General features: G+C 44.4%; 1 protein-coding gene across 4 annotated transcripts; it reads left to right on the top strand.

The window, feature by feature from the left end:
- The first annotated feature begins 4,705 nt into the window (after nucleotides 1–4,705).
- LOC106584198 (elongation factor 1-delta) lies at nucleotides 4,706–16,652 on the top strand. 4 transcript variants are annotated; one of them, XM_014169201.3, is made up of 9 exons: nucleotides 7,500–8,866; nucleotides 9,347–9,467; nucleotides 9,687–9,758; nucleotides 10,333–10,389; nucleotides 11,114–11,198; nucleotides 13,759–13,868; nucleotides 15,658–15,867; nucleotides 16,055–16,249; nucleotides 16,406–16,652. In XM_014169201.3, the coding sequence occupies exons 1-9, from the start codon at nucleotides 7,500–7,502 to the stop codon at nucleotides 16,442–16,444; spliced, it is 2,256 nt and encodes a 751-aa protein (XP_014024676.2). In that variant the 3' UTR covers nucleotides 16,445–16,652. The 4 variants fall into 4 exon arrangements, with proteins under 4 accessions (XP_014024679.2, XP_045562087.2, XP_014024676.2 ...); XM_014169204.3 differs by lacking the exons at nucleotides 7,500–8,866; nucleotides 10,333–10,389 and adding an exon at nucleotides 4,706–4,766; XM_045706131.2 differs by lacking the exons at nucleotides 7,500–8,866; nucleotides 10,333–10,389 and adding an exon at nucleotides 5,731–5,749.
- Nucleotides 16,653–17,066: the final 414 nt, after the last annotated feature.

Genomic DNA, 17,066 nt, shown 5'->3' with positions numbered 1-17,066 from the left:
GACTGAGCTCAAGGCAGTCATAGTTGCTATGTCCTTCTGTCCCCACTCAGGGAAGCGGAGGCAACACCCAGCACAGCCGTTCCGAACTCATTGGCGGGGGCAACAATGACTCGATAGTACCAAGAAATAGGTGTTAGATGATGCCCAACTGGCCGAGGCGCAAATGTCATTGAGGGGACCTCCTTGGTGTAGTGCCCATAATGTAGCTACGTCTCTCAAGACAATGTCCACTACATTGTTCAAGACCCCGTGGGGTATGTGCTGCTCCCAGTGATGCCAAGCGAGTCTGGGCCGACGGCAAGACATCCTGTGCCATTGGATCAGGAAATGCTGTCCTACCAGGTAAGGCTTGGCGAACCACCCTGAGCTCCAGCACATTGATTTGTTGACCACTCCATGGGGGAATCCAGCAGCCAGCTGCCTTTGAACACAGCACCTCAACCCGTCAGAGAGGCTTCAGTGCACACCAGCTTTCTGCGTTGGACTCTGATCAGGCTCACCCCCTTTAACATGAAGGAGTGGGATAGCACTTCGAAAGGGTCCTCAAACATGCACTCATCATCAACAGTTTCCGGTGTCTGTGTTGTTTTGGGTGCCGGCCGTGGGAGTTGAACCATCACTGGAGTGGCCTGATGAAGAATGCCCAGCGGAACCAACAGTGAAGCCACCGTCATAAGCAGCAGGAAGCACCTCTGGGTGACTGCAGAGTGCCACCCTTCTTAGACACAGTCCGCTGCCTGTGGCCACGGACACAGTTTCTCCCTATGGGAAGAAGAGATGGGTAGCGTACCCTGCAGTATAACAAAAGAACATGGCAACCCCAGTTACACACTGCTTAAGAGCAGCAATGTAATCTAGTTGTTATGTGAGTTTCTAAGGGAAAATAGGACAGTTACTGTCTTAACTGTAAGCACAACAGAACTGGTAACCCCAGCTACACACTGTGCAAGACCGCAGTGTAATAGCGGAAAAGTGAGTTTCCAAGGGAAACTACGGTAGTGCTGTAAAACAGAGTTTTTGTTACAATCACAATCAAGCAACTGTGAAAAAAAACACTACATTACGCTACGGTTGGGCTAACAAACTCAGCCCAATACTAGAAAATGAAGCCAACAGTGTAATATTACTGCCTCTATAGTATACACTGCACAATACTGTACGATAGTATAGAATGGCACCTACAGTATCAGCGTTAGTCTCATACGCTATCTGAAGGAGAGGAGATGTGAATGGCTGTACCTTTTCCTTGTGGAAAAAAATGAACCCAGCAGTGTAATATACTATGTTTATAGTAAACACTGCGCAATACTGTATAATAGTAAAGATTACCATGGACACAGTATCAGCCTTTGTCTCATACACAATCTGAAGGAGAGGAGACACCAATGGCTGTAGCTTTTCGTTGTGGAAAAATAATTAAGCCAACACTGTAAACTGCCTGACCGTGAGGGGGAAAGGCATTCTACCTCACACACATTTATAACTTATTTCTTGCTTTATTCGCGTGGGTGGGCTGTATCTCACGCCACGTTTATAATTTATCTCTTGCTATATATGTGGGGGTGCTGGTTGGCAGGACTTGAGAGAAAGTGTGTTTATAATCGTACTTAGTCCTGCAATGCTCTCGTTAAGCTAGCTACTTTGCATAGCTTGTTTACCACGGAACACGCAAGACAGCTGTGCCCTGTGAGAGATGAAATGTGGTGTATGGGATCAATATCATGCCAAATGTCTTCACAGATGTAAATCACCAATCCACAAATGTAAATCACCAATCCACAAATGCAATTCACTATCCACAAACAAAACACCTTTTCCTTGTATTTGTAAATCAATATATTGCATTAGAATTTTTGCAGATATGCAGATATACAGGTCATTCCAAGGGTCTTAAGTAAAATGACTGCCAGAAAGACAAAAAGTTCTCACGCAAAGAAATCAATTTGTAGTCGTAGAAAAAAAGTTGATCCCGTAAAAGTTGATCCCATTGATGCTGTTGACCCGGATCACTGGTTGCTGCGGAAAAGGAGGTCAAAGGGAGGGAGTGTAAGCGGTGTGAAATGGCTAGCTAGTTAGCGGTGCGCACTAATAGTGTTTCAATCGGTGACGTCACTCGCTCTGAGACCTTGAAATAGTGGTTTCCCTTGCACTGCAAGGACTGTGGCTTTTGTGGAGCGATAGGTAAGGATGCTTCGAGGGTGACTGTTGTCAGTGTGCGCAGAGGGTCCCTTGGATCAAGCCCAGGTTGGGGTAAGGAGAGGGACGGAAGCAATACTGTTACAAAGTCTGATCCTATATCCTACACCTCCCCTCTACCTTTTGCATGCCTCTTCTGGGGAAATGGTTAGAGGCCTCAGGAATACTTATATATCCTTAATGCTCATCGTCTGTGCAACATGAGACAGTGGATGGATTATAATTACGTACGATCACGTACATCCTTCACATTTAGTGGTGCTATCACACTGGCCAGCTTATTCAACTATTTGGGTGATGAACATGTCTACACCACAATAGTGTTGCAAATATAGAGTAATCCAGGGTTTCGATTATTTACGTTGGACATACTATAGTTACACATATGGTTAACATATTATGGTTACCATACTATAATTTCTGCAGCCTTGAAAAGCAGGCATCAACATGGCCGAACGAGAGGCTGCCACCGATTGATAGAAATCGCTTTCTATGGGTAGAAACCTTTTTTCTATGAATACAAATCGCTTTATATGCGTGATAACTTTTTTTCTACCGTGATAACTTTTTTTATACGTGTGAGAATCTTTTGGTTGTGGTCCAAACACTTAAAAGACACACCCTTAAAAACAACATCAATGGAGAAGTCAACATACAAGTGTAAGCAAAAACAAATGCAAATATGTTAGAAATTGTGCTACTGATGCACATGATGGCACAAACACGTCTCGTAAAAACTACATATGTTTTTGTTTGGTTATCTTTTGGAAATTGTATAAATGAAACATTCTCCTTCAGAAGTTCCAGCTAGGCAGGCTAACGTTAGTTAGCTAATTAATTTGCTAGCTATCATACAGTAGGCGTATATTAAATTATATATTTAATATAAGCAGACATGCACTCATAATTGACTGTAGCGCATATAAACAACCACAAGCTACCAGTGGCTGAAAACACAATCATCGCGAGTGACAAATTTCCGGCCAAGGGTGGTCCATTTAAAAATCATTCCTTCCTCACTCGCCCCTTGTCCTGCAAGAGTACACTCGTCAGATGTCATGAAACGTCAATAGAAGGGTCCACTTAATTTGAGGGCTGAGGGGATAGGGTGTGTCTTTTAAGTGTTTGGACTGCAACCTTTGTCTTTTTCTTGTGATCAATTGTCAAATCCCTGCCAAAAGTTCGGTGACTTAAGTGCCTCCAAGTCTGCAGTCCAAACACGTAAAAGACACACCCTATGCCCTCAGGGTGTCTTTTAAGTGTTTGGACTGTAGGCCGAATATGGAGTTGCAGGTTGACCTGCATATCTGCACTTATAAAAAATATTCTAATGCAATATATCGATATACAAATCAAAAAGGTGTTTGTTTGTGGAAAGTGATTTAAATTTGTGAATATATTTGGCATGATATTGATCCCTTTTGGTGCGCCTCGCGACACCTAGCTCACTCTCAGGGGAGAACTGCAAGCCCGCTGGAGCGAAACATACGTCTCCTGATCGTCGGCGGGGTAGGCGAGGTCCACGATCCTGAAGTCATGCAGACAACTAAGACCAACCCTCAGCGCCGCAAAACTAGTAAACTAAACCGAGTATCGCCCAAGTTAGTATACTGTCACTAGGACGAAACCCAAACGAGATGGAACAAATCACACCGAGTGGGAGGACAGCAGAGCACCCTGATGAAGAGGCTAACTGCTCCGAGCTATTGAATATCTGCGGGTATTATGCACTCCAACATACAGCTCTTATCAAGCGAATCCTCTCTGGAATGAACAGAGAAAATTAAGAGGTGGAAGTAGTGCCCCGGTACACTGGACTAATCTGAAATGACTCGGAATGTATCCTGCCGCGCGGAAGGATACCCTATTGGAGTGATGCAATATAGTGCTACATAAGTGATACAGCTAATTCAATCTAGTTTCCGTTTCCGCTGAAAACTGGATGAGGAAAGTCTGCTCAGCCGTTTTCTTTTACGCCTGCTACGATAGGTTAGTGTGGTTCAAACAACCCCAATGATTGGTTGACAAATAGTGCCTCTCACAATGCAGAAGATGGCTGCATGGTGCAGTTAGTGAGAAGCAACTACAGCGACTTCATCAAAAACGGACCTTTGATCATATGATTTATGTAAAGTGCATGCAGTTGACATGTCGTCTCAAGTCTGACAATATATTTATATAACCATAATGACGCACTTTGAAAGATGGTGACAAACGATGGTCAACGTATTCAGCCTGCTGGCGAAATAATTTATGATTTAGTTCTTGATTCTGTCATGAGCAAGTGCAGTGGGAACATACCAACCCTAAATAAAACTGATGGACAAAAATAATGAAAAATTAAATCATTAATACACTGTTCTGGACATTCATAATATGTGGATAAAAAAATACAAATTTCAGCGGTTGAGTGTAAAATAACCGGGTGTTTAAAAGAGCAGGGCCCTTTCCCCCTCCCCTTCGGTTCACTCGCATTTTATTCTCCCACTCGTCACTCTTTCTGTTCTAGACTCCCAGCTGAACAATCGCACGAGGACCACCGGCCCGGTTAACCACCGACATACAGAACAGTAAGTAACTGACAGTTCACTTTTCGAGCCGGGGATTCTCGAGAAATTAACATGTGAGTCGTTAGTCAACTTGTTTGGTGGGAGGGAGAAATAATGTGAATGGTTAAGGAAAGAGAAATGTCGTGGAGCCATGATGGGCGCCCAAGACGGGGCCGACCGGCTAAAAATGAGTGTCTACATATACTGAGAACAAATATTAAAATAATCCAACTTTTTCAGTGAATTCATTGCTAATGAATATAGATGTGTATTAAGGCTTTAATTTGTCACACCCTGCCTCGATATCTTGAGAGCGATTGAAGATGTCGACACTGCAGTGGCAGTGCGAGCTGGTGACCTGAAATAGTTACATTGTAACAGCGATCAAACAAAGGAATAGCTCCGCGGTTGATACAATGTTGCTGTTAGTCAGCTAACAACAAGCTATAATGTATTACTGTTTCTTGTCACTGTTTACAATACGACAACCTCTAATAGTATGCCTCTGTCCCCTTTTCTATGTTCTCAAGAATTGGAAAAGTGAGTATGATTGCGACGTGTAGCCTAACATTAGTAAAATGTGCTTTAGGCATTTGATTATTCCTCTAATGACATACAAATCTAAACGTTTTCGTTGCAACGATGCAGTCTTTATAGCCTTTCCCACCCCCGCATGGCCCCACTCCAAAGGCAGGCATTGAATGAATACCTTAGATTTCCTCTTTCACACGTTGCTCTTGCATGCTCCATGGGGAGGATCCAAAAGGAAGTGAAGGCACTTTAGACTAATTATGAAACTGCCACCATTTAGGCTACTGTAAGCATACTGTACACGCCTATACTGTACCCTATTCCCAAAAGTGTTGCTTTTCCGGTAGGTTTGTATGGCGTATTAGGCTATAATGTTTGTTTGTTTGTTTGTTTGTTCATGGCTGGTGGCTGCTGAATGGATGAACATTCTAATCTAATCACGACAGTTTTTGGTCTTATGCTCACCAAGGAAGGTGAGTTACGTAGGGTTTCATATAGGCCAACTATACACACACCTGTCATGCACAAAATCATTTTCTGAATGGTGAATTCATCAAGATTTGAATAATTGTAACAATAAACAAATATTTTTAAATATAATTTAAATCACATTGCTCAGCAATAGTATCCTACAGCCAAGTTTGATATTAGTAGGCCTAAAAACAATTGGGGGGGAAAAACATGGAAATCGGTATAAGGAAATGTATTTCCTGTTTCACAATGCTACTGTATGAATCATGAATGATGCATGGATCGTCCTCCTTCATCAAAACCACAGCTGCATTCCACACTGCTAATGACTGTGGCAGGTTATGTTGTGTAGACTTACTGTATAGAATCTATGATTCTCTTTCTATGCTGTGTATACAGATCACACAGGATTTGTCCCACATTGCACCCTATTCCCTTTATAGTACACTACTTTTGACTAGGGAATAGGGTGCCACTTGGTCCGCTCCACAGTGCGAGTTGGTCTTACCTGCATTAGTTCTGACTGAGCATGCCAGTGCTGTTACTGTTATCACCATTCACCACTACACAACACGTCATTCATTCACCAAGGCCGCCCAGTAACCTTGCTGAGTGATCATATTACATGTTTTGCCCTTTAAGGTTATGCAGAAACCTTTTCAGTTTGCATGCAGAATTTGCATGTTGATATATGCTGTCATTATTGGCATTTGCTTGTGATAGTCATCTTTACAGTTTCACCATTTCGAAGTAGTCAACTGGGTGGGACTTTCTATCGGTTAAGGAGGCATCACATAATTCCATCCAGGTCATCAGGAGGACTCAGCCAATGAATTATACTCCAATTGGCTCATTCATCCCCCCCTCCTCTTCCCTGTAACTATTCCCCAGGTCGTTGCTGTAAATGAGAATGTGCGCTCTCTCAATTTACCTGGTAAAATAAGGGTAAAACAAATACATAAAATGAGCAAGCATTACATAACTGCAGGTGGCTGTAAATCGCTAACCTTGGCCTAATTCCTGTTCAAACAACACACTCCAGGTGGCAGTATGCACCCTTTCAGTTTGTTTACTAACTCGTAGAAGTAATAAAATAAGAAAATTGACTACTTCAAAATGGACATGGCCTCAATGGCGCTGCCCATTTTCTCACAGACTCCATAATGGGAAAGATACAATGTTGTGTCCTCTACCTCTGTGTAGACCTGAATAGAAGTAGTCCAGAGACATGCTGGTTAAAGGGGTGTTTATCTACTATGGGTAGCCTCCGAAGTATGAGAATCCCAAGAACTCCAGATTGTAACATTGGACATCAGGAGTTGTGTTCATAAGGCATGAAATGGGAGTCAAACTTGTGAAAGAGGCACTAGCCTCTTACTTAGTGTACACTTTGAATACTTTTTTTCTCTTGTTTGTGTTCTTCAAACACAACCAGTGAAGTGGACATCATCCATCGTTCAGTTCATTTTTCATAATCTATTGGTCTGCTTGATCTGGTTCTTTTCACATTATTTTCCGCTCTCTTCCTTTCCTGCATGCCTAAAAGCATTCTGGGATTGGTCCGTTGAATCCTCTCTTAGCTCTGTTAAACTGAGAGTTGCTTTGTAAGTAAAATTTACAAAGATACTAAAATTAGAAGATTTTTAAAAGACATATAATCTATATGGATCAATCTGTCTCTCTAAATTCCTCTCTGTGTAACTAACCCTCTAGCCTGTCCCTGTCACTCTCTTTCTCTGCTTCGGATCAAAGATGATGCCTCAGAGGAACCCCTTGTGTTCAGCAATGGATCAGTCCGATCCTGATCTCCCTTCCAGACGCTGCCAGGTGGACTGTACCACTGAGGTGGCAGCGGAGGGAGGTCAGAGGAACGGGGGTGGTGCCGCTTCGTCCTCCCCAGAGAGTAGCAGCGTGAACGGAGACGGCAATGGGAAACGCAGTGGGAAGAGGCGTCGCCGTCGTAAACGCTCCGCTCAACCCGATAACCGCCCGGCTCCTGTTGCCATGGTGACTCAGCTGCCACCACCACCACCTGGCCAGGAGAAAGGGGAGGAGCCCCAGCTTTGCCACGGGAGAAGTAGCCGCACCTCTCCCGACCCTGCTCCTGACTCCGCCGGCGCGGTCCTGCTCGGCCTGCGGTCTGAGTGTGGTTCAGTGTGGTTTGACCGCAGTGTGTATGAGCATGCTGAGAGTCTGTATCAGTGCTGGTTGGCACACTCTGCCAACGGGGCGATGACACGGCCCAGCGGCTCACCCCCAACCCTGACTACTGACAACCACCCCACCTCCCCTCAACCCTCACTATCACCCTCACCCCAAGCCCCGAACCACCCCAGCAACCATCCACCCATAGTCGCCAAAGAGCATTGCATTGTTGCAGAGCCCCTGCAGCCAGCGGCCCCAGATTTCCTAGCCCTCCCTGCCAACAGCCCCAGCACACCAGCCACGCCAGACGAGGGGTACCTGTCCCTGGCCCAGACCCCCCAGGCAGCCTCCACATCCCCACTGACCCCGGCCCCTGGCCAGCCAGTGAATGGGCTTCCCCGTCTCCCCATGGAGCTGCTGAGGGATGTGTGGCTGGAGAAACCTCTCTACGACCGGGCCGAGGCAGCCTTCTACCAGAGCCTCTATGGAAACAACCGTTCTCCCACCGGCAACAACCTGGGTGGTGGAGCTTCCACCTCACGTACCAACCCCAACGCTCCCTCAACCTCCAGAGGTAGTGGAGACCACCCACAGAGTCTTGTTGAAGAGGAGGAGGAGGAAGAAGTGGAAGAAGAAGAAGCCGTGGTCTCACAGGGGAAGCTCGAAGTCTTCCACGCTCTGCGCACCATTCAGGAGGAGGAGGAGCCTGCTGACGTTGCAGAGGAGGAAGGCGTGGCCATGTCGATGGGAGGAGTCTGTTACTTCCTGCATCCAGACAGCGAGAGGGTTTGGCTGGACCAGAGACGCTACGAGACTGCAGAGAGCCGTTTCTACAGTTACCGCCAGATTGTACCTGCTGAGTCAACAGTAGCAGACAGAGAGGAGGGGGCTCGTGGGCAAGAAGATGCTGTGGTGTCGGCAACATTGTTACCACAACCGTCATCGGTCGCCTGCACCGGCCCTCTGAGGGACAAGTATGACCCATCCCAGGAGACTGGACCTCTACAAACACAGACAGCTTCATTTACTCTTTCTCCTTTTTCCCCCCCCTTATTTTTTCCCCTCCTTTTTAGTGTTGTCTGTGTCTTGATTTGGTTCATTTGTTTGTTTCACATAATTTATTTAACTTTGTGTTTTGCATGCTCATTTGTCTCTTTGTTGTTTTATTTGGTTTTAGATGTTATCCTTTTCCATTTATTTTTTTGCATGCTTGATTTATTTTACTCAATGTTAGTGGTTTTGAAAGATGTAGCTTACTTCTAAGGATGATGTTAGTGTGGGGGTGACTGGGAAAGAGAAGTGGTCTTGTCTGTAAATAGTGGGACACAGATGGTTAAAACAGAGGGACACAAGCTTTCTGATGGACTGAATGTTACTTTACTAACCATTTGCTATCCTCTTTCTGTCCCTCTCTCCCTCCTCTCCTCTCTGTGCCTCTCTCTCTGTCCGTGTAGCACCATGAGTTCAGCAGTAGACTACTTTGTCCAGGAGAAGATCTGGTTTGATAAGCCTCGCTATGATGATGCGGAGAGACACTTCTACGAACGCATTAACAGCAGCTCACACCCAGCACAGGTAGGTAGAGAGCGTTTCTTTTAGTTTGTGTGGTTGTGTGCCAATGCTCTCCCCCACATTGTCTGTCTTTTCCTCACACGTGTCGCCACCTGATATCGATTACTGCATTGTTGGGAAGCAAGAAAGGCGTTTCACTTTACTTAAAACTTGATACGTCTCTGGTGTGTGTGTGTATGCCTACATCCTGTCAGACCTGGTCTCCTGTACTGTACCCTATAGGAGCTGGGAGCCAACACCATCCTGCAGGACATAGCCCGGGCCAGAGAGAACATCCAGAAGTCCCTAGCAGGAGTGAGTATAATATAAACCCATCCGAGCCTTCATACAACCCATATATCTCACATGATCTGTTTTTAAAGCTGCACTGAAAGTAAGATACTTTATTAAATGCCATTTTACAGGGACAGTGCACATCATAACTGTAAATATGCCAGTTTTAGCCAGCCGGCTAGTTTTCTACAGCAGTCCCTGTATGTTTAGTTTCTGTTACATGGTCAAAGACACACACACAAACGTGTAAGCTAGGCTGAACCAGCTATATGTGACCACATGGCTAAGGCTACATGTCACAGGGAAACGCAAGGTATGGATACCTTGACCCTGAACTGCTGCTAAGAGCATTGAATACCCTGGGTCGTATTCATGAAGGAAGATTTCTATTTTATTTTTCGAAAACATGATTTCTTGCATTGCTGGCTAGCCCTAAATTTCTCTGAATCCTCTTTAGACCAACCCTGGGTATACTTTAACTCTGCTTGATCCTTTTTGTAGCTTTCTCTCTCTTTATGCCAGTGTCCCTTCTGCACCTCCAACCCCATTCAACTCTCTCCCTCTTTCCCTTCCCCCTTCCCTCCCCACACCCAAGCTGAAGAATTCGCTGTTACCTAGCAGAGGCTTTGATCAACCCCAGAACCCCCATCCCGTAAGTGTCCCACCCTGTGTGACAGTAGCTAGACCCCCCCCCCCCCCCCCCCCCCGTACACACACACACACACACTAAGAGCAATGTCACAGACTTGTGCACACATACACTCACACAAACAAACAAACAAACCCAACCACCCTCCTTCATTCTCCCTGTACGATGGTTCTGCTTCTCTCTCTGTCTATCTGTCTCCATAGTCTGCCCTATCCTTGTCCACCCTCCACTGAGCTTACTCTCTCTCTAGGTGGTGCAGAGATGGACACTTGTTTCTTTAGTTTTTGAAGAGTTGTGATTGGTCAACTTCAGGATTCTAATATTTGGACACCTTCATGTATAATGCCCCAGAGGGGTTACCTGGATTTCCTGAAACTTTCCTCTGATCATCACCATGACCACAGACTCTAAAGTACCTTTTATTCCAGAGTGAGACAGCTTTGCATGAGCTGCAATTGTAGCTGTCGTTGTCCAATCTGTGCCTCTAGGTGATGGTGGTTATTTATGTGTACAGGGGATATGATGTGTTACTCATTCTATTCATGTCTGCCCTGTCTCCTCAATTTAACTGGTTGTGGTGGTACCTGAGTTTAGCCACTAGAGTTCGCTGGTGATATGCTTATAGTGATATGCTGACACTCTTTCGTGTGTGTGTGTGTGTGTGTGTGTGTGTGTGTGTGTGTGTGTGTGTGTGTGTGTGTGTGTGTGTGTGTGTGTGTGTGTTCAGAGTGCAGCTAATGGGGCAGGAGATCAAGGCGAACTCATCACACGGATTAAGAGCCTGGAGCTAGAGAACCACAGTCTGAACCAAGGTGTGTGTGTATACTGAACAAAAATATAAACGCAACATTTGAAGTATTGGTCCCATGTGTCATGAGTTGAAATAAAAGATCCCCAAAAATGTTCCATACACATAAAAATGTTGTCCACAAATGTGTTTACATCCCTGTTAGTGAGCATTTCTCCTTTGCCAAGATGATCCATCCACCTGGCAGGTGTGGCATATCAAGAAGCTGATTAAACAGCATGCTCATTACTAGGGATGCATGATATATCGTATCGGTGAACATATCGGAATCGACCGATATTAGCTAAAAATACCGACATCAACATCGGCCCGATGTCTAGTTTAACACCGATGTTAAAAACCGATGTCAAGGCTACTGTGCATACCTATATAACGTAGCTACATGACGTAATAACGTCAATCGAGCAGTCAACAAGTCGAGCAGTCATTTCAAAGAGTATGTTACCCTTGACAATCAACCGTTCTCTGTCGTGGGTGATGTTGGTTTTCGCTGACTGGTCGAGCACCGGTACACACTACCAAGTGCGCTATTTTTCAGATGTTGCCCTACCGGAGTTGCACAGTAATAGCATCACTGCTATTAGCTTCATGACATACATACTATGGAACGCCGTTTGGGTCTTTGCGTGTCAAAAAAGATACAGTAGCACTGTCAAAGCTGTACAAAAGTCTGCAAACAAGCAAACACCGGCCACAAATGACGTGTTTACAATACTGCGTTGGTAATAAAGCATCATTTGTTCAACCGCAACTTCTGGGATAGCTATCTTTAGCTTGGTACCTAGCTAGCACCAATATAACCAGCCTGAAAACAATGACCAGTAGAAACTGCTGTCATTTTCATTATTCTTAGCAATGATTTAGGAATCATTGTGAGTAAGTATTAGCTAGGTTGCCAGTTGTTGTTCGCCTATTGAAATTGAACTTAAGTTCATGAAAATAAATAGCTAGCCAGCTACTTAACCCTGTTGCCCAAAGCCAACGTTGTAAGCAGCCAGCTAGCTTCATCTGGCGAGTGAGGCTGGATCGGAACGGGTTATGTGTTGTGAAGCTAGCCACAATAAGGATTAGGCACAATAGTGGAATTTGCAGTTTGCCTTCAAAATAATTGTCATTGACAGTGATGCAAATGAATACAAATAGTAGAATTATGCCATATTTTTATTTTGAAGGCTAACCGCAAAGTCCACTATTGTGCCTAATCCTTATTGTGGCTAGCTTCACACAGATGGGTCCGACCACCATTAATAAAATAAGAACTGTCTTATAAATTAGAGTTATTTTAGATGACACCTAGCTATATAGTTAGCTAGCTAACTATATCTACTGAAACAGATTGTTGTTACTGGACACGTCAAATAGAAACAGCACAGCAAGTAAGTGAACGAAATAGGTTTTTATTTTGTTTTACTGGTATTGGGGACATACGTAAATGCCAACAAAATTACTTTTTGGTGTGTGTGTGTGTGTGTGTGTGTGTGTGTGTGTAACCTTTATTTAACTAGGCACATCACAAACAACAAATTATTATTTACAATGACGGCCCGGACGATGCTGGACCAATTGTGCGCCGCCCTATGGGACTCCCTATCACGGTCGGATGTGATGCAGCCTGGATTAGAACCAGGGACTGTAGTGACGCCTCTTGAACTGAGATGCAGTGCCTTAGTCCACTGCATCGGTGTATGTGTGTGTGTAAACTATTTAACTGTACTAGAATGGTTAAAGGCAGCTAAAATTCTAAATATCGGATATCGTTTTTTTTGGCAAGGAAATTATTGGTTATCGGTATTGGCCAAAAATGTAGTATCGGCGCATCACTAATCATTACACGTGCACCTTGTGCTGGGGACAACAAAAGGCCACTAAAAGTGCAGTTTTGTCTCAACACAATGCCACGGATGTCTCAAGTTGAGGGAGAGTGCAATTGGCATGGCTGACTGCAGGAACGTCCACCAGGGCTGTTGCCAGAGAATGGAATGTTAATTTCTCTACCATATGCCGCCTCCAACGTCATTTTAGAGAAGTTGGCAGTACATCCAACCCGCCTCTCAACCGCAGACTGTAACCACGCCAGCCCAGGACCTCCACATTCGGCTTCTTCACCTGTGGGATTGTCTGAGACCAGCCACCCGGACAGCTGATGAAATTGAGGAGTATTTCTGACTGTAATAAAGCCCTTTTGTGGGGAAAAACGAATTCTGATTGGCTGGGCCTGGCTCCCAAGTGTGTGGGCCTATGCCCTCCCAGGCCTACCCGTGGCTGCGCCTCTGCCCAGTCATGTGAAATCTATAGATTAGGGCCTAACGAATTCATTTAAATTGACTGATTTCCTTATATGAACTGTAACTCAGTAAAATCGTTGCAATGTTGTTGCATTTTCATATTTTTGTTCAGTGTATGTATGTATGTGTGTCCACATGTATAGAGATCAAATTACACTTCTGTAATGTCACTGAAAGGTGTTTGTTTCCCTATTTGTATACAGAATGTCTAATCTGTATTACAGATGTTATAACTAATCTGTAATCCTACTGACTTCCTCTCCTTTGTGTGTCTTTAAGTGGTGGAGGACCTGCGGTTGGCTCTGTCTAAATTGGAGTGTCGGGTAGCGGTGCTGGAGAAATCACCGTCGCCAGCTGCAGCCCCAGTCTCTGCAGCCCCCTGTACAAACGTAAGTCCCTCTCGCTCTGGTCCTATGTGACTTAGTCGGGAAGAGCATGGTGCCAAGGTTGTGGGTTCAATTACCGCAAGGATCGCATACACATACTAGAAATGCATGCACTCACTGTAGTCTGTCGCTTTGAATAAAATAATCTGCTAAATGGCCATTGTCTTTCGACAGATGTCATTCTTACGAGACAAGTAGCCATGGAATATATTTTTATTATGTTCACATGTCTACCCGTGTGTGTGGTACCAGTCAAAAGTTTGGACACACCTACTCATTAAGGGTTTTTCTTTATTTTTACTATTTTCTACATTGTAGAATAATAGTGAAGACATCAAAACTATGAAATAACACATATGGAATCAAGTAGTAACCAAAAAAGTATTAAACAAATCAAAATATATTTTAGATTCTTCAAAGTAGCCACCTTTTGCCTTGATGACAGCTTTGCACACTCTTGGCTTCACCTGGAATGCCTTTCCAACAGTCTTGAAGGAGTTCCCACATATGCTGAGCACTTGTTGGCTGCTTTTCGTTCACTCTGTGGTCTAACTCATCCCAAACCATCTCAATTGGGTTGAGGTCATGTGATTGTGGAGGCCAGGTCATCGGATGCAGCACTCCATCACTCTCCTTGGTCAAATAGCCCTTACATAGCCTGGAGGTGTGTTGAGTCATTGTCCTGTTGAAGAACAAATGATAGTCCCACTAAGCACACACCAGATGGGATGGCATATCGCTGCAGAATGCTGTGGTAGCCATGCTGGTTAGGTGTGCCTTGAATTCTAAATAAATCACTGACAATGTCACCAGCAAAGCACCATCACACCTCCTTCTCCATGCTTCTCGGTGGCAACCACACATGCAGAGATCATCCATTCACCTACTCTGTCTTACAAAGACACAGCGGTTGGTCCCAAAATTCTCAAATATGGACTCATCAGACCAAAGGACAGATTTCCACCGGTCTAATGTCCATTGCTCGTGTTTCTTGGCCCAAGCAAGTCTCTTCTTGGTGTCCTTTAGTAGTGGTTTCTTTGCAGCAATTGACCATGAAGGCCTGATTTTATACAGTCTCCTCTGAACAGTTGATGTTGAGATGTGTCTGTTACTTGAACTCTGTGAAGCATTTATTTGGGCTACAATTTCTGAGGCTGGTAACTCTAATGAACTTATCCTCTGCAGCAGAGGTTACTCTGTGTCTTCCTTTCCTGTGGCAGTCCTCATGAGAGCCAGTTTCATCATAGCGCTTGATGGTTTTTGCGACTGCGCTTGAAGAAACTTTCAAAGTTCTTGAAATTTTCCAGATTGGCTGACCTTTATGTCTTAAAGTAATGATGAGCTGTTCTTGCCATAATATGGACTTGGTCTTTTACCAAATAGGGCTATCTTCTGTATACCACCCCTACCTTGTCACAACACAACTTATTGGCTCAAATGTATTAAGAAGGAAAGAAATTCCACAAATTAACTTTTAACAAGGCACACCTGTTAATTGAAATACATTCCAGGTGACTACCTCATGAAGCTGGTTGAGGGAATGCGAAGTGTGCAAAGCTGCCATCAAGGCAAAGGGTGGTTACTTTGAAGAATATTAAATGTGTTATTTCATAGTTTATGTCTTCGCTATTATTTTACAATGTAGAAAATTGTAAAAAATAAAGAAAAGCCCTTGAATGAGTAAGTGTGTCCAAACTTTTGTGTGTGTGTGTGTGTGTGTGTGTGTGTGTGTGTGTGTGTGTGTGTGTGTGTGTGTGTGTGTGTATTCATCCACCTCTCCCCTTCTCTTCAGGGAACCTCTGTCCAGCAGCAGAAGACCAGCCCCCCAGTGGAGGATGAAGATGATGATGATGATGATGATATGGACTTGTTCGGCAGCGATGAAGAGGAGGATGCGGAAGCTGAGCGAATCAAAGAGCAGAGGCTGAAAGAGTATGCAGAGAAGAAGGCAAAGAAACCCACCCTCATCGCAAAGTCCTCCATCCTATTGGACGTCAAGCCTGTATGTCTCATAGACCCCACGCTCTTCCTAATACTTTCTCCAATCACTATACAGTATTTAAGAAATATGAATGGTATTTTGGTCTCTTCCTCTGTGTTTGTGTTCCTGACATTACTATCTTCCCATCCCTCTTTCCCCTGCCCTCTTTCTATACCCCACCTCCCTCCCTCCCTCCCCTCTCTTACAGTGGGATGATGAGACAGACATGGCTAAGCTGGAGGAATGTGTGAGGTCTGTTGTCGCTGACGGTCTACTTTGGGGTCAGTCTAAGCTGGTTCCTGTGGGTTATGGTATCCGGAAGCTACAGATCCAGTGTGTTGTCGAGGACGACAAGGTCGGGACAGACCTGCTAGAGGAGGAGATTACAAAGTTCGAGGACTTTGTGAGTACAGGCGCACACACACGTAATCCTTTGGTGGTCCACAATGAAATATACAAATGTTACTGACACACACTTTGTAGAGGTTAGCGTACCCAAATTAGAAATGGTTATGTACTTTATTTTGATGAATGTTATCTCTAGTCTCTTGTTCTGCAGGTCCAGAGTGTTGACGTAGCAGCTTTCAACAAGATCTGATTCCGACCTTCTTCCTCTTCATTGGGCCCATCCCACGTGGCACTCCATTCACTCGGTAGTGCTCTACTTTAAGCCCTATGAGCTGTTCAAAGGTAGTGCACTATATAGAGAATAGCGTGTCATGTGGGACGTAGCCATGTTCCCAGTCCGTCCCTTGCTGCTGTTTGTGTCACACGGTTAATAATAAAGAGCTTTTGGTGCACTTTAACTAGTTTCTTGTCTGTCTCTCTGAGTATTAACACATGTATGCAGCCACGTGGGGAACAATGGTAGGAAATAAAGGGTCAAATGTATCCCCTAGATGCATGAGGTAGCGGCATGCTCCTACAAGATATATCAGTCATTCTCTTTATAAAGAGAAGGCTCTGGACCCCTTTATCAAATCAACTTTTCTTACATTGTGTGCATTTCTGTATTCAAACAAGGTGAGGTGGATGTAGAATTGTTTTGGGGGGGGAATTATTTTGAAAGTTGACAGCAAAATGGCATACAGTAGAAGTTACGGCTATACGAATGGGTAAAATGACTGGGATTTCCCAGCCCATTCCTTAGCGCCTATCTGTAAACTCATCCATCTCCTGCTAACATAATGATTATTCATTGTTCTACAACATCTTAATAC

Source organism: Salmo salar, chromosome 23 (assembly GCF_965601325.2).
Source record: "Salmo salar chromosome 23, fSalSal1, whole genome shotgun sequence".
Classification (NCBI taxonomy): Eukaryota; Metazoa; Chordata; class Actinopteri; order Salmoniformes; family Salmonidae; genus Salmo; species Salmo salar.
The sequence above is the reverse complement of the archived record's forward strand: the minus strand, read 5'-3'. Positions and strand labels throughout refer to the sequence as shown.

What these genes read in the sequence shown, in the direction of transcription:
- LOC106584198 (XM_014169201.3), top strand. Translation starts at nt 7,500, where the DNA reads ATGATGCCTCAGAGGAACCCCTTGTGTTCAGCAATGGATCAGTCCGAT. An exon ending in ACCGGCCCTCTGAGGGACAA is followed by an intron (nt 8,867 to 9,346) that starts GTATGACCCATC and finishes CTGTCCGTGTAG; the next exon opens with CACCATGAGTTCAGCAGTAG. An exon ending in GCAGCTCACACCCAGCACAG is followed by an intron (nt 9,468 to 9,686) that starts GTAGGTAGAGAG and finishes TGTACCCTATAG; the next exon opens with GAGCTGGGAGCCAACACCAT.